Raw genomic sequence first — 26,078 nt, 5'->3', positions numbered from 1 at the left:
TGTGAAGAAATATATACAGCAAATTTATAAATAAATATGTGTATCAAATATTTATACCCTTTGCATGCACATTTGTGTATTACATATCATAAAATCGGCATATATGCATTTTGTATTTATATATATATACAAATTAAAAAAAAAGAAAAATGAAAAACTTTATACATATGCAATGGCTAATTTTGTATTGTTCTTTCTCTTTTTTTACGAATACGCAATTTCTCAAACATTTAAATTAAATAATATTTTATTCTTATTATTATATAATTTTTTACCTTTTAAAAAACGCACAAATTTGTTAAAAAGGCGAAAAATGAAATTAAATGGTGTATGTGTATTTAATGTGAAAAATATTATTAACATACATAATATTTGCATGTATGCGTACATAATATTTTTTTTGGCTAAGCTATTATAAATGCAAATTATATTGCTTGTCATAAATTATGTGTATTTTTTTTATTTATTATTATTTTTTTTAAATATTTGTGTATATTTTTATTAACATGGAATACGCATTATTGTTTGTTCATATAAAAATATTTAAAAAAAAAGTAGGCGGGTAATACCAATTTCAATGTCTTTCTTTATACAAAAAACGAAAAGGAAAACACAAATAAATAGAAACAAAAAGAAAAAAGTATTGAATAAAAGAATATTATAAAAATAATGAATAATAAAAATATATTATACATATTAGTGCATGTGATACTAATAACAATGTTAACTATACCATTTATTTGTGCCTGAATTTATAGTGCACACACAAAAGTATCCTGAACGTTTCTGAAGAAATCTTGAGGAACGGATAGACACAAAATTGTTCTCTAAACACTGAATATATATATTTTAACTATAATAATACAAAAAAGATAGTAGAAAAAATATAATAAAAAACATTATAAAAATAATAACATATAAACAAATCAACAATTAAAATTTGTGTATATCCCCATTTTGCCTGAACATAGTTAGCCAAATAAAAATATAAATTGTTTGTCATTTCGAGGTGTGTTTTTTTGTTCTATTATTGAATTTTTCCAATAAAAAAAACTAAAGGTTTTTTGTAGATCATTTGGTTTTTCATTAAAGGTTTCACGAAATAATAAGGCAAAATAAAATTTTCAATTGGTGATTAAAAATAATAAATTGAAAACGACAGGCAATATATTTATCATTTTATTTAATAAAGAATGTATCATGATATTTGTTTTGCGTATTAAATGTAGCAAATGCTGGCATACAAAAGTATTTCATGTCTACTTATCACAAAAATAAATTATTTTAGTAAAAGTTAAAAATTAAACATCGCCACCCTGCACATTTTGTCACAATTTTTATAAGCTTATTGTGTGTGTCGTAGTTAAATTTTAAAGTTTAAAAACAAAATAGTTTATACGTATATTAAAGAAAAAAGGGGGAGTTAAAATGGGTGAAAAATACCATTTTGAAAGTATTTCTCAAAAAATACAAAATAACATTATAATAATATAATAATATAAAAATTATAGGTAAAAAAATACTAATTAAAAAAAACTAACATTAATTAAGAATGTTAATTAAAATGTATGCCAAGCATACGATACAACATACAAACATAACAGTTACACTGCCCACTGTGCGTATACCATTTGTGTAAATCGATTACATACATTAAGTAAAATGTGGGTATACATCCAAATAGCCACATTAGCAGGCTTTCATACCTGTTTATCACTTTGTAATTTTTTTATTCAGCTAGCCAATTAATTTAATTGGTGGGTCAAGATTTTTTATTTTTTCGGTACTTTTACTTTGATATACTTTTGATAGCATATAATAAAAATATTTATTTTGAATTTTTCGCTTGTTATATGCCTAAGAATAAAAAAAATATGTACAAATCATGTTTTGACAAAAAAATATGTACAAATCATGTTTTTGACAAAAAAATATGTACAAATCATGTTTTTGACAAAAAAATATGTACAAATCACGTTTTTGAAAAAAAAATATGTACAATTTTTTTTTTAAATTAGCTACCTGTGTTATGTTTAAAATGTCTACATTGGTTAGATTGTCCATATGTTTCATAAACAATGGAATAAAAACGTTATAGAAATTAACATCATTAAATGAGAGATAAGAAAAGGATCTTAGTATAGAAGTTAAAGTTGATAAACTCATAAAATAAACATTTTTACAAATATATATTGATAATAATTGTAAAATCGAATAATTTTTTACTTTAATGTTGTTATAAATATTTGTTATTTCACTATTTATATTATTTGTTGTTTGTACATTGTGTGTGGTTTTATTGCTATTCAACCATGGGTATGTATTATATATAATATTTCTTATAGTATGATTAAATCTGTTTTTTTTTGAAATTTTATGTTTTGTAAAATGTAATAAATTATGTAAATAAATAGCTAGGGTTTTTGCAGTACAAAGATTATTAATGTATAAGTCTACTATTCTGTGTGTAAGACAATAAATAAAAGATTCTTTATAAATTTTATTTGTTTGTGTTAAAAATATTAAAACACTTTTTATTTCATTACTATCAAAATTAGTGATAATATAATTTTCATTATTTTTTATTAAATTAAAAACTTTATTTTCTAAATTTATAAAATCCTTTTTATTAGTATGATGTACATTTAGTGATAGTAATGAATCAACTATATAAAAAATATGACCAATATAATAATTATCTATAAAAAGTAGTTTTTTTTTATATTCCATTATTTTGTTTTCATCATAATTATTACTATAATACATGTCTACATCTTCACTAATATTAGTATTATCAATTTTTATTATATCTTTATTAAATATTTCAGTAATTTTTTTAAAAATATTTACAAGCTCACTATGACTAAACTCATACAATATATTTTCCTTTAAATATTTATTGTACATGCTAACTATTTTATTATTATTCATATCTTCATTTTTAATATTAATAAATGGTTTGTTATTTATTTCTTTATTTTTATGTTTGGCATCATCATTAAATAAATCATTCCAAGTGCAATTGCTATCACCTTTGTTACTTATATTATCACTTTTGTTTGACGTTGTAAAACTGATATCCATAATAGTTTCTTTTTTATACTTCTCTCTATTTTCAGTCTTCGAATTTACAAAAAATGAATAAAAATTTATTCCATCATTGTATAAATTATTTTTAAACATAAAATAGTTTGCTCTATCAATATTTTTTATTTCATCTATATATGCATTTGTTTCATTATTATTGTCAGTAGATATATTTTTTTTAAGAACATCTTTTGAGTTATTTGTTTGTTCTGAATTATCGTTTATGGTTTGTTTAGACGATGATATATTCTCTCCTATTGTTGTATCTTCATTTTGAAATTTATCTTCATATTTAGTTATATTAGCTATTATATCATTACATAAATATTTATTAAAAGTGATGTTATAATTTTTATATAGGGCATATGCTCTAGATAACATGCACAAGTCATAATAATTTGCGTTTTGGCTATAAATATTTTTATTTAACTTTTTTGATAAAAAAGAAAATACATTTTTATCTATAAAATTTAATGTGTGTAAAAAATGTAAAATATTTAATAAAAAATAATTATTAAAATTATAAAATTCTTCCATTATTATTTCAACTATTGGACTAATATGCTCATATATTTTATCATGATCATATAAACCTTTTATAAAACAAAGACTTTCTAAATATTTATAAATTATTATTGGCTCAACCTCATTATTAATAATATAATTTCTTATATTTATATATAATATATCATTTTTTATATTTAAAAAAGAAAAATAATAAAAAATCATTGAAAAATAATTTATATTATCTTTGTTTATTATATGCTCTTCTTTACTTGATTGATGTCTATCATTTACATTTTTTTCAAATTTATATAATTTATCAAAACTGTTACTTAAATTTGTTAAAAAATTTAAATCATATATTTTCTCTACATAACATAAATATAGACTTGCAAAAATATCACCAAATTGTATTTCATTTTTTTTTTTTTTTTTATTATTTAAATTTATTTCATTCTCTACTTCAAAATATTTACTTATACATTCTTTATATTCATTTATTAGACGCTTTTTTTCTTCTTCACTATTTTTATCACTTAAAATTTTTAAGACCATATTGGGGAAATATCCTTTTTCTTTATTTTCATGCATATTAATAAATTCACTGAAATCTTTTCTTTTCTTTCCTTCTTCATTGATCAAATTTGTTTCATCAATAGGGCTCGAACTACTACCATCATTATCATTACTTTCACTTTCACTTATTCCATTCCCTCCTTTATCAACCGCTACCTTTTTTCGAGACTGATCTGTAGAATAAAAAATTCGAGGGTCTATAATATGCCTGTCCATAACCTTAAGTGGCATATTTTTCACTACACGAAGATAATGAAAATTTTGAAGGAATATTTTCTTTGCCAGCATTTTTTATGGCTAGCTGGTTTTGTAAAATTACTACCCCTCTTATTCTTTTTGAAATATGCACATTCTTTGTTCTATTTAACTGATCAAAGAGGAAAAGCAATTTATTGTTTTTCCAAAATGTGATCTATCAAATTAAAATCAGAAGCTTCATTTGCATTGAAATATCTATCCCTATCTAATATCTCTGAAATAATATTACTATCTTTTTCTGTATTTTTTGCAATTATATCTATAACTTTTTTTTTAGTGTTCATTATTTCTTTATTTTGGATTTCAATATTTGTTGCTTGATTAAAAGGTATAATAGAATAGGATTGTTTTAAGCAAAAAGATGAATTTTTTAAAGAAAATCGATATCCTTTTTTTCCACTACTAGCTAATATACATGCAATACCATATGCTTTACCTAAGCAATATGTATACACATCTGATGATATATAATTAATTACATCAACTATTGATATTACATCAGTAATCCCATTTAAGTTAACTATTTTATTATTTTCTAAATCACCTGTACTGTTAATATATAAATGAATTGGCTTCCTTTTGGATTCATATTCTAAATATAATAACTGAGATATTATTTGTTCTGAAATATGAGGATATATAGGAGATGATAAAAATATTATTCTTTTTGATAACAACAAAGATGGTATACTAATATTTTGTTTTGGATATTCATTATCATAATAACGTAACTTATTTTTACGTCGTATGTTGTTATTAGTTTGAGCTATAATGAAACTGGATGGAGTTATATATTTTTTTTTTTTACATACACAAAAATATATAAAATTGAATATAAATATCCAAAATCTATGCATTGTATTTTATCTTCTTTAAACCATAATATAATTGTTTATACAAAATCTCATATTTAAACACAAGGTTAAATAATATTCATTTTATACACAAATAAATGTTGAGGAATGATATATAATTATATATATATATACTGTCGTAAAATTATTTGTAGGGAATATCGTTTGGGATATAATTAGCCGCAAATGCGGGTTTTACTCAACGATGAGGAATAACAAACAATATATTAAAAAGTTAAAAAAGTTAAAATAAAAAAATAAATAATTAAAACCGAATGGAAACATATGTCGAGCGAAAAAAATGTACATGCTTTTTACAATATATATATATATACCATTTCTGAAACCCGTTATACTCATTTTTTTGTACATAAATCTATATATTATTTATGTTGATTTTTTTTATTTAAAACATAATTTGTCTTGTAATTATTTTACATATTTTCTAAAATAAATAAATAAAATAATTGAGAAATAAAATTCCTTTTATTGTACTATATTTAGCATAGCACACTAAAATGATGATTTAAAAAAAAAAATCAAAATGTTAAAATTATAACATAGTAATGAAAAAAATAGTTTTAGTTCCCTAATTACACATCATCGTTTAATGGTAGATTAACAGAGAAATATGCATAAGCATAGAAAATATATTAAACAAAATACATAATTTATATTAAAAAAATATCGAAATTATTTTAGAGGGTAATATTGTCTATGAACGACTTAATCATGGTGGCTTCCTTTTCCATTTCATCCATTGATCTTATAGAACAGCTAAAAAAAAAAAAAAAAATAATAAAGTATATAGCTTATATGAAAAAATGTTATAACTGCAAAAGTAAAAAAATACACTAAAACTTTCAAAGGATTAGATAGTGTCAAAAAACAAAGAGAGGTCATATTTTAAAGGGAAAAATACATGCATGGTCAGGTTATATTGATATATATATTAATATTAGCTAGATATAGCTAGTTATAGCTAGTCATTTTTTTTACTTGAATTCTTCCAATTTAAAATTGTCATCGTGTTTATTTTGTAAATTTACATGAATTGAAGAATTGCAAGAATTACATATTATATTTCTTCCATATCCCCAATCAATTTTATTTAAGTCTTTATATATATTATCATTATTTTTATAATCCAATTTAGTTCGTGGTATTATATGTATATGTACTTGATCAACAGTCTGACCTGCATATTCTCCATCTTGTATAGCTATAGAAAAATTATCTGTATTGAATAATTGTCCCATAACATAACACATAAAATTAGATAATAAATGTATGTCTATTATTTCATCTATATCTAAATCATTATATTTTTTTTTTTTTTTCTGAGTTGTTAATAAAATATGACCCGGCAATAATGGCTTGTTATTAACAAACCCATAAGAATGGCTAGTCGTTATAAATACCTCTCTTTTATCAATTTCGTATGAACCAAATTCGTATCTTTTACATGGAATATTTTTATTTACCAATATTCTTTCTAGTATTTTTTTGTATTTTTCCATTTTAAAAAAAAAAAAGAAAACAAATGAGTAAGCGTGTTATGAAGCGTTATACTACGAAATTGTCAAATATTCTATTTCAATTAAAAATATATTAATTTGAAAAAAAAAATTATGAACAGAGCAGGTAATATGAGCTAGCTAAAAGTTAAGCGATAGTAAAGTTATGTGATGTTTTTTCTTTTTCTATAAAAAGTTATTCAATACATTTTACATATGTATATAATAATATATATATGAATAAAAGAGCCCCGGATAATTATATTTTTTAATTTGTACTGTTATTACATTAAAACAATTTTTGTTTGTTGACAATTTGCACACGCTTTGATAAATATAATGCAGTAACACATTTCTATTATTTTTTCAATGTAGTGTTTAAAAAAAAATAAATATGGGTTTATTTGGTTGTTTAGTTTTTCGAAATTCGAATGGAATGATTTAACCGTTTTATCTATATATCCCTATTTATCCCATGTAGGAATAGTAAGTAGCATTTACAAGTATTGTTTTATATGAACATGTACATGCATATTACAATTGTTACATACTTTATTTTGTTTTTTTTTAGTTCTATATTTTATATGCTTATTAGTTTAATACTTGAAAATGCGTAAATCGCAAATAATGTAACCGTCTATAAAAACAAATTGAATATGCTCGTATTCTAAATAGAAAAAAATATATATCATTGATTTATGGTAGCATTGTATTTTTTTCAAAATACTATTTACTACTACATTTTAAAATGAGAATGAGTGATAAAAAAAAAATAAAGAGACTCCCTGTACAGTCAGAATTTTTTTGACCAAAAAAACATTTACAAAAAAGAATAATTATAAATTTTTATAAAAAGTATTTTTAATATAAAAATTTTCAAAATTTGTTCTTAAATTTGTTTTAAGCAAATAATTAATTATATATATATATATATATATATATGTATTATATGTATGCAATTTGTACCTATTTTTTTATATAAATGCTAATATTTATTTTATGGATTTATTTTGTATGCAAATATACAGTACGAATATTTTTTTATCAATTTATTTTATTTTAAAAAGCATAATTAAAATAAAAAGAATAAAATTTTTTTTTTACGAAAGATTAAAAAGACTATTAAAATCATTTTGCTTCAAATACTTAAAAATCAGAAAGAAAATTTTATTCAAATATTTAAATCCATAAAAATGATAATAATGCAGCGCAAGTACCTTAACTGATAATTTCTTATATCGCGCTTTTTATTTGATCTTTTGCTTTTTAGTGAAAAAAAATATTTTTTTTATTTTAAAATTATCAAACATTTTATTATATTTAAGGTAAAAGTATCAACTTATAATCAAGAAAGTGAAATAGTGGAAGGTGGGGGGAAAACAAAACAAACAAAAAAGGAAAGCATATAATATTAAATATATATATAATATATTACCATTTTAAAAAATAAAAGAGACATCCAACAATGAATTTATTTAAGAAGGAACAAAATGCAAGTTCTATATCCCACATTTTAATGAGTAAAATATAAAATTAAAAAAAATTATATAACATGTAAACGTACTTCTGTATATATTTATTCCTATGCATGATTGCTTTAAATTGTTTTCATTTATGATAGCCACACAACACTATGCTACATATTTTATGACCAAATAAGACATTTATATTTATTTTGCCTGACTTGTTCATATTTTATATGGTAATTTTTCATATTTTTTTTATTTTATTTATGAACAGATAAACATAAAACAAAATTTTCTGAACCAATAATATCGATAAGGCAATTAGAAGAAAAAGATATCGATGAAGTGAGGCAATTATTATATGACCATTTTAACTCCTTAACATTACCAGCAGTTATATATTGGTCTATACAACATATTTATGATTTATTAGTAATTATTATTATAAATTATATTTTTTTCCTGGATTTGAAAAAAATATTTTATTTTCTTATAATATTTTTAATATATTTATATATAAGAGCAAAATTTGAATTTTTAAATCATATAAGAAAAGATTGTCCCGATTTAGAAAATCTATATACAAGCTATATTGGAGTAGAAGGATGTAATTTTTGGGTAGCGGAAGTATTTGATAATAATTTTGGCTCGGCAAGTAGAACAACATGTAGTGATATTCATGAAAGAGAAAAAATTATATTAGAACAAGAGGAACAAGAAAGATTATTAGCTAATGAAAGAAATAATCATGAAATAAAAAATTCTATTGAAGATAATGAAAATGAAAAAGATGATTCATATGATAAAAAAAATACATCAGAATGTATTACCGGTTTTTGTGGGTTAAATGATACACCAAATAATAGTAATAATACAAATAATAAAAATTTACAAAAAGAAAATAATTCAAATTCTTCTGAAATAGATAATAAAATAAATTCACAAAATGAAAATATAAATTCTGACGATGATAATAAAAAATCAAAAAATATGAACACGTCAGCTCTTTGTGAAAAATTGCCCACTAATAATTACAAAGATATTTATTATAATAACACAAATAGTCTATCATCTATTCAAAATGATGTAAAAAATAATGATAAAAATGTAAAAAATTCTAATTCTACTACTGCTAATAAAGAAGATAAAGATACATCCAATTCGATAGAAAAAAAAAATGATGAAAATTCTGAACATGTTCATAATAATAGTATCACTACCAAAAGTGATAATGAAAATAGTACCAATTTTAAAAATAATTTAGATGAACAAAATGATGAAAAATCAAAATTAATATATGAAGCAAGTGATATATCAAATAGAAAATATATTGAGAATAAAAAAGCAATACCTTTTAGATTCAATGATTTTCGAGGAACTATATTTGATAGTAAATTAAATGATGATGAAGATATTAATTATAAATTTATAAATAGAAAAATAATTGGATGTGTAGGTATAATACCATATAAAGGAGATAATTCTATTGCTCAATTAGTTCGTATGGTAGTAAAAAAAGATAACAGAAGAATGAGAATAGGTAGTAGATTACTAACACAATTAGAAAATTTTGCACATGAACATAATTATCAAGAATTAAAAGTATTTACTAATAATTTAAATACAGATAGTTTATATTTTGTTAAACAAAATGGATTTGATTTATCGCAAATTGTTAGAAGAGGGTTAATGAGAGGTGATTTATTAATATGGTCGAAAATTTTAAACAAAGATGATTTTTACAAATTTCATGGTTCAGGTAATGATAATTTTTCGAAAACGATGAACTTAGGGGAGTACTAAAAATTACTGAAAAAAATAATGAAAAAAATTACTGAAAAAAAATACAGACCGAATGTAGAAAGCATTCGAAACAATATGAGTTTAATTGTTTTAAGATTGTTTATAAGTTTTTTATTTATATGCATGAAGCATGTAACATAGATCTATATATATATGTGACATTTTAAAATACCATTTTTTAAATATGTATACATTTTTGATATTGTTAATTATTTTATCCCCTTATATAAATATTTATTTTTTACACAATTATTTACTTTTTCATATTATTTGTTTTATCATAGCTTTTGTTTTATTTACACCATATTTTTTTGTCTTTTTTAATTTAACCAACTTTTTTCATATATTTGCATGATATAAAAAATAACTCTTTCAAAATAAAAATTAAAAAATTTATCATTTTATAATATCCAGACTCTCATTATTTTATTATTTTATTTTTTCAGATATAAAGAATTATACTAGTAATATATTGGACTAAGTAAGCACGTGTGTGTAAAAGAACATGTACAACACTTAAATGTTTATAGACCCATTTATGTGTTATTTTTTTTTTTAAAGCAATTAAAATTATTGTTACATATTAGTGGTAATAAATTGGTGTCAGCCATTATTTTTGTGTATTATATTTTATTTTATTGTTATACTATTATCCTTATATTATCATTTTTTTTTGTTTTAAAACCTTACTATAACTATAAAACACTTTCTCCTAATTTGTTTGCTACACATTTATTTGTCATTACCACTTGATAAAGCATAGAATAATTCACAAATTTCCATTTTCATTATTACTAATAAGTTTTGATTACTTATTCATTCTTTTCACAATTTTAAGATAAAATATTTCTTATAAAAATAAAACAAAATAAAAATACAAAATTTGTATAAATTAAATGCAAGCTTATTAAATATTTCGAATTTCTCGAGTTATTAAAAATGTATTTTGTTTGAAACAAATTTGATTCTTAAAATGGTATATTGCATATTTTAAAATATAAAATTACATGATAAAATAATACATATTCGTGTATATATATAAGTAAAGGGAAAAAATAAAGTGTGTGTAATTATGAGTTAAATAAATAATATTGTAATTTAGTTAGCATAATTATTTTATTATGAACAAGTAAGGCAAAAATACGGTTTTTTTATTAACAAGAAATATAAAAAGTGAAAAATGCAATTATATACAATATAGTAAATAAACATACCTGTAACATAATACATACACACATATATTGGTTATACAAATTATGTAAATGTTATGTAACAATTTTGTTTTGTTCTCTTTTTCTCCTTTTTTGTTGACAAAATTGTGTGGTTCTTTAACGTTTTTACTAGCCAGTAAAATTGCAAAGACAAAATGAAGCTCGCCATATTAATATGTATTTACAGTATAACATTTTTTATGGTATCATCAATTAAAATTCATAAAAATAATTACTATATAAGTAGTAATGTTTTTAGGAGTAAAAGCATTAACAATTTACCCCATAATAAATCACTTTATGCTAATAGTAACAAGGGGCAAACATATATACAGAAAGCCCAATCTTGTATATCAGACATTCGAAAAAGTTTTTTTAAACAAGTAGTTAATAATATTAATACATATGGTATAGCCATTGCAGTCTTTGCCTTTAGTTCCCTATTAGGTATGAATATATAATCAAGAGCATACAAAATTGTATACATTATGTATATCCATTTATTGGTCATATTATTTATTTCTTTAATAGGTCTTTTTTACAAAGTAACAAATAAAAAAAATAATGGGAATGCTACAAAGGGTTTGGACAATGATGAAAATGGATTACCCAAATATCGCTGTGTGAAATGTAATTTATTAATATATCCAGCGAAAGGGCGAGAACAAAAATTCTTAAAAGACGTAAGATTATTATACCGAATAAGTTTATATGACCCAAATATGTAAACATATAAACATTATTTTTTTTTTAACTATTTCATAAATTTTATTCCATTTATTTTGCTGTTTTACAGAACTATATTTGCCCCAACTGTGGACAGTCTGACATGGGAAAATATAATACTCGAAAATAATTTTTAGTGTCATTTTTTTTATTAAAAAATGTTTATAATTTTATGCTTTCATGTTTTTTCCACAATTGCATGATTATACAAATATGCATAAATAACATATCTAATAATGCAATAATTAATGGATAATTTTTTTAAAAAAAACTTTTAATATTACTTTATGTTCATTATTTAACAAATTTGAAAATTTGCCAAAAAATAAGTTTATAGTAGTATGTAAATAAGCCCGAATGGAATATACTTGCATACACATGTGTTAAGAAAAAAAAAAAAAGAAACATAAACAACCAAAAATGTGTTGATTTATTTTTTATGTATTTTTTTTAATTAGAGCATACATATTTTATATGTATGTACATGCAAAAACGGTCGCTATTCATTTTATAATAGCTATTTTATTCATATTTTTTTTATGTATTTTTTTTTTTTTGCAAAAATATAGCTATTATAATGGCGACTGTTCATGCAATTTGCTCTTCATCCACATTTAGCTGTATATATATGTGTGCATATTTGTATACGAGTAACTTAACCTGAGCACATTAAACATGGCTCATCGTTGTTACGGCGTAAAGGACATGCATTTTGTGTAACAGTTGATTCAGTTGAAATTGTCTCTCTTGAAATTTCTCTACTAATAGCTATACCATCTGCATTTTTCAATTTTTCTGCATTTTTAGCTACTTGTGTGTCAACTGTAAATTTAATAGCATCCGTTGCTGCTTGAGTTCTTAAATAGTATGCTCCGGTTTTTAAACCTTTTTCCCATCCGTAAAAATGCATACTGGATAATTTTGCGAATGTAGGTTTTTGTATGTAAATGTTTAATGATTGAGACTGAAAAAGAAAGAAATAAAAAATCGAATGTAAGAGGAATGATATGTGTGCAAGTTGTTATATATAACCATACGCAATAATACATGTACCATGCATAATAGTAAGAGCAAGAAAGCTGTAGCTATACAGCTCACTGTGTCGATTTCTTTAGTTTTTTTTTTTCATTTTTCACAACGTGATCAACATACCTGGTCAATGAAAACCCCACGGTCAGCAGCCATATCAATAATATTTTTTTGTTTGATTTCCCAAACTGTTTTATACAATTCTTTCAAGTCACTAGGTATTTCACTAATATATTGGACACTTCCATTATGGGCAATTAATTGTTGTTTCATATCTTCATCCCAAAGACCTCTATCAAAAAGATCTTTTAATAAATGGGGATTGACAACAAAGAATTCACCACTTAAAACACGTCTATAATAAATGTTACTTGTATATGGTTCAAAGGATTCATTATTTCCTAAAATTTGTGAAGTTGAAGCTGTTGGCATAGGTGCTAAAAGAAGAGAATTTCTTAATCCATGCATACTTATTTTTTTTTTTAATAAATCCCAATCCCAATATTTATTATCTACTTTTGCATTCCACATATCAAATTGTAATATTCCTTTGCTTGCTGGACTACCTTGATATGATTCATATGGGCCATTTACTTGTGCTAATTCAACCGACATTTCTAAAGCAGCATAATACATAGTTTCAAATATTCTTCTATTTAATTCTTTAGCTTCCTCAGATTCATATGGATATCTTAAAAGCATAAATGTATCTGCTAATCCTTGTACTCCTATTCCAATAGGTCTATGTCTTTTATTTGATTTTTCAGCTTCTTTAATTGGGTAATAATTTCTTTCAATAATTTTATCTAAATTTCTAGTAATAATTTTAGTAATATCGTATAATTTTTTAAAATTAAATTCTTTTTTTTCTCTATCAACAAATTTACATAATGCAATTGAAGCTAGATTACAAACAGCTACTTCATCAGGTGATGTATATTCAATAATTTCACAACATAAATTACTACATTTAATTGTCCCTAAATTTTTTTGATTAGATTTAGAATTACATGCATCTTTATATAACATATATGGTACACCAGTTTCAATTTGGCTTTGTAATATAGCAAACCATAAATCTTGTGCAAGAACTGTTTTTTTACCTAAATTTTCTTCTTCATATTTTGTATATAATTTTTCAAATTCTTCACCCCAAGATTCACTTAAACCTGGGCATTCATTAGGACACATTAAAGTCCAGTGTTTATTTTCTTTAACCCTCTTCATAAATAAATCAGGTACCCATATAGCATAAAATAAATCACGAGCTCTTAATTCTTCTTTACCATGATTTTTTCTTAAATCTAAAAATTCAAAAATATCAGAGTGCCATGGCTCAATATATACAGCAAAAGAACCTTTTCTTTTTCCGCCACCTTGATCTACATATCTTGCTGTATCATTAAAAACTCTTAACATTGGAACTAACCCATTTGATATACCATTAGTTCCTCTAATATATGAATTTTGTCCTCGAATATCTTGTACAGCAACACCTATACCTCCTGCTGTTTTACTGATCAATGCACATTGCTTTAATGTTTCAAATATACCTTCTATTGAATCAGATTTCATTGATAATAAAAAACATGAAGACATTTGAGGTCTTGGTGTTCCCGAATTAAATAATGTAGGAGTAGCATGAGTAAAATATTTTTGAGACATTAAATGGTAAGTTTCTAAAGCCTTTTCAATATCATCAATATGTATTCCTATAGATACTCTCATTAATAAATGTTGAGGACGTTCAATAATTTTATTATTAATACGTAATAAGTAAGACCTCTCTAATGTTTTAAATCCAAAATAATCATAATTAAAATCTCTTGTATAATCTATTTCTTTATTTAAACGATCTTTATGTTCTATAATAAAATCATATACTTCTTTACTAATAAGACTAGCAGGTCTACCCCTAACGTCTTTGTAAGTATATAAGGCTTCAGCAACCTTTGAAATATCATCACTAGTGTTTTTATGTAAATTATCTGTAGTTATTCTAGCAGCTAAAATAGAAAAATCAGGATGTGTAGTAGCCATATATGCACATGTTTGTGCAGCTAGCTCATCTAATTCACATGTTTTAATTCCGCTATACATTCCATTTATAACACCTTGTGTTACTCGAGCTGGGTCAACTAACTCATGAAGACCATATGATAATCTTTGTATTCTCTTTAATATTTGATCAAAAGAAATATCTTCTTCTTCTCCCTTTCTATTTAATACATACATAGTTTGTATTGGTTTACCAGATGGAGTTCTTTTAATACCATCATCAAATATTTTTCCAGAATCAGTTTTTTTTAATTCTTCACCCTCAGTTGAAGGTAAACGCTTTATGCTATTAGCCATTTTGTATTTAAAAAAAAAAAACTACTTAATATATATATGATGATAATATATCTTTGATTAAATATTTATATAAATATGCACACACGTGAAAATTGTTTATATAATTTTATTTACTTTAATAAATAAAAAATTTTAATATTTCTTTGGCATTACTATTTTATGCTTTTTTATGTTGAACTTAAAAAATGCTTAACACTTATAAATTGCATAAGCATCAATTATTTGTTTGTATATCTTTGACTGATGTGTTTGTAATATTTTATAATTATAAGTCAATTTATTTCTTTTATTCTTATGTATAGTGCATATGTTTATGTGCATTTGTATTGTGTCTTACTAAATTTACAAACTCTCTTATTTTTAATGCCTTACTTAATTGATAACTTTACAAGATTATATGTATATGGTTTTGCTTTACAATAATTTTATATTTTCAAATTTTATAAGTTTTAAATATTTTATTCTATTTTGGTGTCAAAAGAATGTATATACTTGTGTGTGCTTCCCTAATAATGGAGAGACATAAAAATAAAAAATAAAAATAATACACACACACGTAATGATACTTATATTCTCTGTTCTAAATATATTTTAAATGTCTTACAAAATTAAAAAAAAAAAAAAATAAATTGCAAAACATATTTTCATCCTTGAAAAGTATTACAATTATGTAATATATAACTTGTCTGAAATTTATTTTTTTTTTAATAATATATATGTATATATTAAAAATAGTAATAATCCATAATATGTAATTTTATTCTGTATATAATAAGTATATCATTAACAATTTAAGTAATAAATGGATTTCGTAAATAAAAAAAAGGAGGTACACACATTATATACTTATGCTCAACAATCCGAGACAAATATGTATCACATTATAAATCAGTGTATATATTTTTAATATTAAAAAAATATATTAATTAGGTAATGTATAAAATTTCAAGAGATCTTTAAATGAAATATAAAAACAAGAAACACAATATTAATAGACAAACTGAAACATAAATAAAAATTGGTTTTTGAACAATGGTGATATAAATAGTGTTTAATGCAACCCACTTATACAAAAAAAATGAAACACAATAATGAATGTGAAAATAATCTAAGAATGAAAAATAAATAAAAATATGTATATTATGTATAATAATTAACTAACTTAACAATGGTCATTCACAATTAAAGTTGTAAAAAAGTTATGCATATTAATAAGTGTAAAAAGAATGAAAAAAAAATAAAATAAAATAACAATTATATTGTTTTATTTTATGCATATTTTTTCTAACATAAATATATCAATTATTATATATTGTATGGGTGGCATAACAAAAATACATGTAATTGTTTATTTTTTTTTTTTATTTTACAAACATAGCATAAAAGACCAAGCTTATTATATAAGAGCTTATGTGCTATTTATTATTTAGCAATACGTATCAACATATGTAAATTTTATTTATTTATTTTTGTAATTGCACATATTAATTGTGTACAAATAAAGATCATGCATTAAAGATATAAAATAAGATGAGCTATATTTATATGCATATTTTAAAAAAGTTGAAAAATTATCGAATTGTATAATTCTCCATCAAATTACTAAATGGCATACAAGAATATGACGTATGTAAATATTATTTATATAAATAAAAAGAGAACAAAAAAAAAAAAAAAAAAAAAAATACATAGCCCTAGTTAATTAATACATACACATGTATGCTTTATTATGCATATTATTTTATCTTGGCACATTAAAATGTATAATATACTAATATACACATAATTTTTAATAAATAAAATGCATTATTTATAAAAGGGCTTTCCATATATATATACATAAAATTGACATACTCTTTTAAGATTATATATGGCATGAAAAAAAAAAAGTAAATAATTTTATTTTCTTAATTGTCTCGTATTTAGTTTAATTAATTTATTACATTATCATTTTACAATTTGTTTGGACAATTGCTGTGAAAAATATAAGCATGAGGAGGAAATATATACATACATATTATGAATTTTGTTAATCTTGAAAATGAGGAGTTGGCTTTTATTCCCTTTTGATATGTAGCACATATGCATATGCTAGTGGATACTATAAATCATAAAATAAAATAAAAAAAAAAAAAAAAAAAAAAATAATGAAACAATATTTTAGTATACATTATCAATGAGAGATCTCAAATTAAGGCCAACTACCATTTTGCCAAAAATTTTATTTTTTTATTTTCAAATGTATGTGAAAAATATTTTAATTTCATGTAAATATGCAAATGTAAAACTTCTTCAACTATGTATTTGTTTACACACTTAATTAGTGAAGAGGCATAAAGAGGAATACATGATAAAAATAAATGCATAATAAATTACAATATTAATGCTTAAAACAAAAAAAAGAAAAAGAATAAACTATTTATATATACTAATGCATTATATATAACTGGGCTTGGAGATACAATAACCTTATTACACATAAAATTCCCTTAAAAAAAAAAAAAAAAGCATATAAATAATTTGTATATATAAAATGAAACACTGACATTATTTGGAAAAATATAGAGCGACCAAAAAATAAAAGGAAAAGGAAATATGTAAAAAATTATTTTTTTTTAATTATACATAATGAAAGTAAAAAATTTGAAAAATCGTCATATTTATATGCAGCTTAAAAATGTTAAGAAAATTTCAAAATAAATCACTAAATATGTATATAATAAAATATACTATATATACTGCTTTATGCTATTACTGCTTATGTACTATACTGCTTTATACTATACTTCTTATGTACTATACTGCTTTATACTATTACTGCTTATATAATATGCTCACTTGGTTTTCTTTTTCCCTTTTATTTATTCCTTACAAGCATTTCTAAATTTTAGATAAAACGACATGACTACTATACCTATGTAGGTATAGGTATGTTTGCAAAAATATGTTTATACTATATATATATAATTTCTTATTCCTTAAAATTGTAAATATATAACATACAAAATAATATGTAGTTTTTACTGTTACTGTAAAAATACATTCTATGCTAAAACATCAAAAGTAATGAGAAGCCAAATAACTTCGTAAAAGTAACAAAGTAAAAAATTAAGCATAAAATTAAGCATAAAATTAAGCATAAAATTAAGCATAAAATTAAGCATAAAATTAAGCAAAAAATTAAGCATAAAATTAAGCATAAAATTAAGTAAAAAATTAAGCAAAAAATTAAGCAAAAAATTAAGTAAAAAATTAAGTAAAAAATTAAGTAAAAAATATGAATTACAAAAATTTAAATGTAGAAAAAACTAAGCAAAAAACTAAAATTTAAAAACTTAAGTATAAAGAAAAAAAGCACATTTTGAAACAGCTTAATAAGTAGGAATTGGTATTGCATATGTATATGTATATATATATGCTCGTTACATTTATTGACTAGGCTTCTTCCATTTTTCTACTTATCTCGCGTTGGTCAAAGGAAACCCTACACATTCTATTTCTTCACTTTACAATTCATTTGGAAAGTCTCACCATTTTTAGCATACACATGTGCATAACATAAAAATAGAAAACGGCTAGATAAACAAATCCATACATTTTAGTACTTCATTTTGTACTTTTACAACATCAATGCTAAGTCACTAATTTATATAATAATCATCAATTGATGCTAAACTTTGTTTTCGATAAATATCATATAACTCTTTAACTTCAACAGTGTCATATGGGTTATTAAGATTATATATATTTTGATTTTGTTGAAGGTATTTTTTTTTTGTATTTTTTTTTTTTTTTTTTTTTTTTTTATTATTTGTATTATCTTCAACATAAAAGCTAGTTTTATTATACACAATTGTATTTTGACACTTATTACTTATCGATTTTTTTGATTGAATTTTTAAACACTTGCATGTTTTACATTCATTATTGCCTGTGCTGAAATTACCAACTAAATTTAGCTCCTATAAAATGGGGAAGGTAAAAATATGTATATAACAGAAATAAAAATTCATATCATTCTAAAACTAATGATGTATAAAAAATAAAAGATGTATAACCTTATCATCTATAAGACAATATTTTGCGCATCCTACAACCATGCTAAAATTTTTAGAGTAATTAATATTTCCTAGGAATCCCCTAAAAAATAATGATACAATTTAATTGTTTGAAAAGTTTGAATAAAATCACAAATAATTAGATCGTAAATAAAAGTTAGTATCCTTACGCGATGTTAGTTAGAAATCCATCTGTGTATTTTATAATATTCTTAAAAACTCCTTCATGTTCTTCTATATTTTTATTATACACATTTAACTTTTTTTTTAAACTTTCAATTCTCTCTCTTTGCTCTATTAGTTGAGCACTGTAAAAATTATTCATGCTATCCATTTCTGCGCACCTTCGAAGAGTTGCATTCATTTGCACCTAATAAAAAATAAAAGTAAAAAAAATTATTTATATAGCTACAAAATAATTTACATCTAACATACTATCATGTATATGTAATAGATTTCCATGTTATAGAAAGTTGGTGTTTCATTTATTCGTTTTACCTGATTGTCTATACTATGCATTTTAAAATTTATTATCTATTTAAAAATTAAAAAAATATATATATATACAATACATACTTTATATGCCTATAAAATTGGTGGCATTAGACAGTTATACAACCAAAGGTAAAGAAAGTTATATAACATGAATATATATATTTAATATAAAACAAATTAAAATAATTAATCTTTAATTTTTCCACAATCAACATTTTTTAATTATATTTGATGTTTAAAATATTTTCAAAAATAAAAATTTATAATAGAAAAAATTATTAAATATAAAAGTATGTTTATCCTGAAAATTGATTAATTTCTCTTTGCGATAAAATCAAAACTATATAACATTAAAATTTTATACATGTAGAATGTATATATGTCGTTTAAACAATAATCATTTTTAAAATGTTTTATAGAATAATTCTATTTTTTTTATAATTATTATATTTAGTAAAAATAACATTTTATATATTCGACATGCACATGCATGTCTATGTAGTTATATGGAAATTCATTGTTACACACTATAAAAATAAAAAATAGGAATACCCCATTTTATAATATATATTATATACATACGATATATATTAATATGAATAAAATAATTATTTCCTAATATTATATGGAAAAGTGCACTCCTGTTTTTAAAATATTTTTAATAGTTTCAAATGTTGTAAAAATGATGCACCTAATATTGTGATCATATGATAATATTTTTTAGCTAGCTATTTTGTGTAATAACTAGCTAAAAAAAAAAAAAAAAAAAAAGAGTACTATGTCCCAAATATAATATTAATTTACACTATGTGTATATGTGCATTGATTTATATATGAATAATTTAATACCAGGTTTTATGTATTTATATTTTTAACTGTTGTAAGGAATGATATTATTAAATTTGAAAAGGTATATAGAAAGAAGAAATACAAAAAATGTGAATAATATAATTTATAACAACTAAGTATTTTTTAAAATATATTATGTAACTAGTAATAATGCGTAGTAAATAATAACCGGGTCTTCATATTATTATTATGACTAAACATATGGGGCAAGATAAATATAAAAGCGTTACAAACCATGTTTTATAATTTTAGGATTTAAAAATTAACATAAAGAAAATTAGAAATAAAAAAAACTATTTTGTTTATCTCATGATTTATTTATTTTAAAAATATATGCTACAAAAATGTAAGCGAAATTAATACTATAAACACTTAGTTTTTATCAAAAAATATATACAAATCTAGAATTAATTATTTGTTGCCTCGTTTTTTTTCTTTTTTCCTTTATCATTTGATATTGCAAATATTGCTTATTCATTATTTTATAAAATATAAATTACTCTTATTTTGTTTTTTTATTTTTTTTACACCCTCATATGATTCCAATTATTTTCATTACCCTTATTAATTGCTCTCTATATTTTTACATGTAAAGAGGTAATCAAATTGGGGATTAAAATTACAAAAGTTTAAAGATTTATAAGTTTTATTGATTTTTTTATTTATTTATGACTATTTTGTCAAAGGCTCCGCGTGTTAAACAAATTTATATTGATAACGTCATTTGTGGGTCATATAAAAGTATGCATATATGTGATTCCCACGTGCATACAAGTGATAAAAACAAAAAGCACACGCCCATATATATAGATATCCTTACATAAGCGAGCTCTAAATACACGCTTTATGTAGTTATCAAAATAGTGATTATAAAATAATATGTTACAATAATATGCCTGATACATATGTTTACTATTTTGTAAAAGAAAATTCCTTCCTGTGATATAATATTGAATTAGTTTAAACACATTTTTATGAAATATCAAAATGGGGAATATAATAGGAGTCGAATGCTCCTTTAACAGAGCTCATATAACTATTGTTGTGCTTAATAAAAAAATAAAGAGTAAATCCTCAAATAAGTTAAACAATAACATTGTAGGAGGGATATATAATTGTTTTTCTGCTTGCTATAATATAAATCAAAATTGCAATTACATTTCTCCAATTTGTGAGAATGAAAAAGAAACAGGCAGTAACTTATCAAATGAAAACTATATTGACAAAAAAAAAGACATATTGGAATATATTTTAAATATACAACATATAATAAAAAATAATATTCAGGTAATGATCTTAAATAAAAATTTTAGACAAAGTAAGGATACTGAATTTTCATTAAATGAATTAACCAAACAGTTTAATGATAATAGTGAGAATATTGATGATAAATTTCATATATATAATAATTTTCTCAAAAAAAAATTAAATATTAATGAGGATGAAGTTGGTGAAGAAATAGCGACATTTTATTTCTTAACTGTTAAGGTAAAAAATATTGATGAAGCTATATTAAAATGTTCAGAACAAACAATTAGTAATACGGTAATAAATTTAACAGGAAAAAGAAGCAACTATATAATGAAAAAATTAATTAAAATGAAAGGAATTAGGAAAAATATATATTTCCACAAAGAAATAACATGTATAAATAATTGTTTAGAATTTTTAAAAAATATATATCCACAAAGTTTATATAATTTTGTGATGGGAACAAGTGATTTCGAAAAAAATTATGAACAGACAGGAAATAATGAAGAAAATAAACAATTAGACTTAAAAAAAAATTATATTGAAAATAATGACTCTATTAAATGTGCATATCCATACATCATAGTTAATATGAAACGAGTTACTAGTTATCACCTTATTAATGAAAAAAATGAAATTTATCAAATCGGTAATTGTTTTATTGGATATAAATCGGTTATATCACTTTTTTTATTGATAACTGGAAAGTTGTGCTCTCTGGAAAAATTATTTAGAATAGCTAAAAAAGGAACAAATCAAACCTTTGATATGACTGTTGGCGATATTTATGGTACTTCCTATTGTAATGCTGGTCTAAGTAGTGACTTAACTGCATCATGTTTTGGATCTGCTATCAATATCGATAACATTAAAGACATATTTGCCAACCATAGTAAACAAAATAATGGCTCGATAAAAAATGAGGTAAATATTTTTTCAAGTAGTAGTGAATGTGATATTAGTGAAGAATGCAGCACTGATGAGATGGATACACATTATGGCATAGATATTATTCCGACCTTAACAAAAAGTATCAACAATAATAGAGAAAATAATAACCGTAATTATTATAACAATGAAAAATGGATAGCTAATAAAAAATGTTTAAATGGTCACACACACAAATGTAAATATTTAAGTGATGATGAAACAGCAATAAAAAAATATATTAAAAAAAAATCCAGAAAACAATTAGGAGAGAAATGGAACTCTTTAACTGATAATGAATTATATATAAGGAAAAATTATAAAGAGAATTATTATTCTTCGTCAGAAGAAAGTCTTAATTGCGAATTATTAAAAAACAAAAAAAAAATTCAAAAATATTATGAACAAATCATAAAAAAAAATAATTCGAAAATAAAAAATATGTATGTGCAGGAAAATTGTCCAAATAAAAAAGCTATACAAATGGAATATGATAATATTGAAAACAAGAAAGAAGATATTATATCAAAACAAAACCTCGAAAATATTGATGATCCTTTATATAATAACAATACAAATAAAAATGCTACAAAACATTTTAGCAATATAGAATGCGATTTAAGCAAAACTTTATTATCTATGATTGTATATAATTCAATATATATGGCATATATCCATAGTCGTGCATATAATGTTAAACATGTATTTTTTTCAGGTTTTTTTTTGGAAAATTCAGCTTGTATAGAATTACTCAAAATTTATATAAAGTTTATGTATCATAGTGAGGAAATATTATACTTTTTAAAATTTTCTACATATATTAGTAGCTTAGGATCAGCTTTACAACTATTAGATTGGGAATATATTTTTTTTTAAGTTATATTTGTCAACCTGATCATATATAATATATATTGCATGTGCATATTTTATTTGTTTATACTAGCTATTTGATCTATGTTGTTCATAAAAAATGTAGAAAATACATTATAAGAATAAAAAGTTTTAATTTATTAAACGAAACTTGTTAAAACACGTAATAGTAATACATATTTAAAATTAATGTATTAACGCATTAGCATATATTTGTCTATTTCCACCGAACATAATTATACAACATATATTTTATATCCATTTCCTGAGAGTAATAATGCATAAAAATTATGCAGCATTACACTATGGCTATTCTGCAAAAATTCATGTGTTTTTTTTACAAAACCATATGTGTGTGCATTGGTGTTTATATTTCTCCTATTTGATTTGTATATATAGTAATCATAATTTAAAGTTATATACATATATATATATAACTATATTTGTATTATGATATTAAAAATTACTTATTAATACGTTGTAAATTTTGTTATTCAAAGTTTGTTAAAAATAATGGAATATAGGATATACACTAAAATAACGTTGGACTGTAATTTTAATTTTGCTTTATCATTTATAAAATAATTTTTATATATTAAAAAGAGTATTACAAAAATATAGTTAATATATATTATCCATTATACTTTTCTTTATATATTTATTTGCCCATAAAATTGTTATTTTTCTACATATTTTACTATTTTTTTTTATTTAATGTTATGCTATTTTTTTAAATAAAATATTATGCATATTTAGCGATAAATTTTCATACGTTGAATTATTATGTAATTATTTATATTTTTTTACACATAGAAATTAATGTAAGGTTTGTGTTAATACTTTATCATAATTTCACAAATATGCAGGTGTATAATATATATAATATTTAGAGGATATAAATAATTGCACGATTTTCAGATTAAAATAAACCAACTTTGATTTATTTTTTTTTCTATTATTTTTTAATTATTTAAATATAATATATTTTCAAATTAAAATAACATTTGTTGTCAACAAAACAAAGCATGAATAAACTTTAATTTCTACACCAATGTTAAATATTTCCCAAAATTAACTTAATTATAGAATATTCAAAATTATATAGAGCGTCAAAAATAATAATAAATTATTGGAATACAATATACCAAACAAAATGCGGAGAAAACAACAAATCATATATTTAAAAAGTAAAATAAATTAAACAAAAAATATTTACAAATACTTAAATGATATGCGAAATTGTATTGTTGTATTATTGTGTTTTGCAATTTGTAATAGTTTATAAATTTGTATTGACTAACCATATAGAGTGTGCTATATGATTTAAACTATTTCAAAATCAAAAGAAATTCTCACAAAAAAAAACAAAATTTGAGAAAAAAAAAAATATTATATATGTAATAAAATATGCCATGAAGAAAACATGAAAACAAAAAATGATAATTGGAGTGGTTCGCGGGGAATCCGTTTAATGGATTTCATTAAATGTCCGTTGAGTTACCATACCAATTTTATTAGTATGGTTTTATTTATAGTTGGTAGTACGTTTTTTATTTTTGATTTATTATATGTTACGGGATGTATTATTTTTGCAATTGCATCAGCAATGTGTTTCTATAGTAATGTAATAGGAGCATATACAATTGGGTCAGAAAATAAAAAGGAGTTTTATGGATATATAAATTATTCGCTGGGATGCTTTATTTTTGTAATAGGGTCAATCTATTCTTGTTTCAAAGATGATGCTTTATCAGTGAAGTTATTTATTTTTGGAAGTACTGCTTTTCTTGTTGGAGCATTGTGCTTTGTATATAGGCTAAGTTATAGAGAAGTAAAAACCATGGATTGGAAAGTTATATTGGTATATGTAGTAAATATATTAGGATCAATATTATTTACTATTGCGAGCTTTTTATATTTTTACCCTCAGTTTTACATTTACGCATGTTATTTGTATATTGAAGGCAGTATATTATTTACTTTGGGTACATGGTTTGATTATATTATTTATATAAATAGCAATATCATTTTACCCAATTAATATTACCCCTTAATATATTAATTATTAGTTAATTAATTTGAAATATACACATTTATTTTACAAAAATATTTATTTGTAAAGTTTTAAGCCACAATTTGACATACAGCCAATTAATATCAAACATACACATACCCTTTTTAGGATAACAACTATTAATATGTAGCGCATTTTATGAATATGCTATCATTTTTTTAGTATTAT

At 22.3% G+C, this 26,078-nt stretch overlaps 9 protein-coding genes across 9 annotated transcripts; 4 read left to right on the top strand and 5 right to left on the bottom strand.

Annotated features, from left to right (window-relative positions):
• Positions 1 to 1,737: 1,737 nt before the first annotated feature.
• On the bottom strand, positions 1,738 to 4,455 carry PVVCY_0601220 (conserved Plasmodium protein, unknown function; the record flags this gene model as incomplete). Its single annotated transcript, XM_008627265.2, has 2 exons — positions 1,738 to 1,857; positions 2,023 to 4,455. The coding sequence occupies 2 exons, from the start codon at positions 4,453 to 4,455 to the stop codon at positions 1,738 to 1,740; spliced, it is 2,553 nt and encodes an 850-aa protein (XP_008625487.2).
• A 101-nt stretch (positions 4,456 to 4,556) lies between these two features.
• On the bottom strand, positions 4,557 to 5,282 carry PVVCY_0601210 (ATP-dependent Clp protease proteolytic subunit, putative; the record flags this gene model as incomplete). Its single annotated transcript, XM_008627264.1, has 1 exon — positions 4,557 to 5,282. The coding sequence occupies one exon, from the start codon at positions 5,280 to 5,282 to the stop codon at positions 4,557 to 4,559; it is 726 nt and encodes a 241-aa protein (XP_008625486.1).
• Positions 5,283 to 5,977: 695 nt separating this feature from the next.
• PVVCY_0601200 (histidine triad protein, putative) lies at positions 5,978 to 6,799 on the bottom strand (the record flags this gene model as incomplete). Its single annotated transcript, XM_008627263.2, has 2 exons — positions 5,978 to 6,056; positions 6,279 to 6,799. The coding sequence occupies 2 exons, from the start codon at positions 6,797 to 6,799 to the stop codon at positions 5,978 to 5,980; spliced, it is 600 nt and encodes a 199-aa protein (XP_008625485.2).
• A 1,462-nt stretch (positions 6,800 to 8,261) lies between these two features.
• Positions 8,262 to 10,546, top strand: PVVCY_0601190 (N-acetyltransferase, putative; the record flags this gene model as incomplete). Its single annotated transcript, XM_008627262.2, has 3 exons — positions 8,262 to 8,316; positions 8,537 to 10,021; positions 10,512 to 10,546. 3 exons carry the CDS (start codon positions 8,262 to 8,264, stop codon positions 10,544 to 10,546), a joined length of 1,575 nt encoding a protein of 524 aa, XP_008625484.2.
• Positions 10,547 to 11,431: 885 nt separating this feature from the next.
• Positions 11,432 to 12,132, top strand: PVVCY_0601180 (conserved Plasmodium protein, unknown function; the record flags this gene model as incomplete). Its single annotated transcript, XM_008627261.2, has 3 exons — positions 11,432 to 11,723; positions 11,808 to 11,959; positions 12,073 to 12,132. The coding sequence occupies 3 exons, from the start codon at positions 11,432 to 11,434 to the stop codon at positions 12,130 to 12,132; spliced, it is 504 nt and encodes a 167-aa protein (XP_008625483.2).
• Positions 12,133 to 12,657: 525 nt separating this feature from the next.
• Positions 12,658 to 15,386, bottom strand: PVVCY_0601170 (ribonucleoside-diphosphate reductase large subunit, putative; the record flags this gene model as incomplete). Its single annotated transcript, XM_008627260.2, has 2 exons — positions 12,658 to 12,966; positions 13,155 to 15,386. The coding sequence occupies 2 exons, from the start codon at positions 15,384 to 15,386 to the stop codon at positions 12,658 to 12,660; spliced, it is 2,541 nt and encodes an 846-aa protein (XP_008625482.1).
• Positions 15,387 to 19,027: 3,641 nt separating this feature from the next.
• PVVCY_0601160 (conserved Plasmodium protein, unknown function) lies at positions 19,028 to 19,963 on the bottom strand (the record flags this gene model as incomplete). Its single annotated transcript, XM_037634117.1, has 4 exons — positions 19,028 to 19,348; positions 19,445 to 19,526; positions 19,615 to 19,814; positions 19,943 to 19,963. 4 exons carry the CDS (start codon positions 19,961 to 19,963, stop codon positions 19,028 to 19,030), a joined length of 624 nt encoding a protein of 207 aa, XP_037490265.1.
• A 1,812-nt stretch (positions 19,964 to 21,775) lies between these two features.
• Positions 21,776 to 23,842, top strand: PVVCY_0601150 (pantothenate kinase, putative; the record flags this gene model as incomplete). The annotated part of the gene is made up of 1 exon (XM_008627258.2): positions 21,776 to 23,842. The coding sequence occupies one exon, from the start codon at positions 21,776 to 21,778 to the stop codon at positions 23,840 to 23,842; it is 2,067 nt and encodes a 688-aa protein (XP_008625480.2).
• A 1,417-nt stretch (positions 23,843 to 25,259) lies between these two features.
• PVVCY_0601140 (conserved Plasmodium protein, unknown function) lies at positions 25,260 to 25,877 on the top strand (the record flags this gene model as incomplete). Its single annotated transcript, XM_008627257.2, has 1 exon — positions 25,260 to 25,877. One exon carries the CDS (start codon positions 25,260 to 25,262, stop codon positions 25,875 to 25,877), a length of 618 nt encoding a protein of 205 aa, XP_008625479.1.
• Between the last annotated feature and the right edge of the window lie 201 nt (positions 25,878 to 26,078).

This window comes from Plasmodium vinckei (genome assembly GCF_900681995.1).
Source record: "Plasmodium vinckei vinckei genome assembly, chromosome: PVVCY_06".
Classification (NCBI taxonomy): domain Eukaryota; phylum Apicomplexa; class Aconoidasida; order Haemosporida; family Plasmodiidae; genus Plasmodium; species Plasmodium vinckei.
The sequence above is the reverse complement of the archived record's forward strand: the minus strand, read 5'-3'. Positions and strand labels throughout refer to the sequence as shown.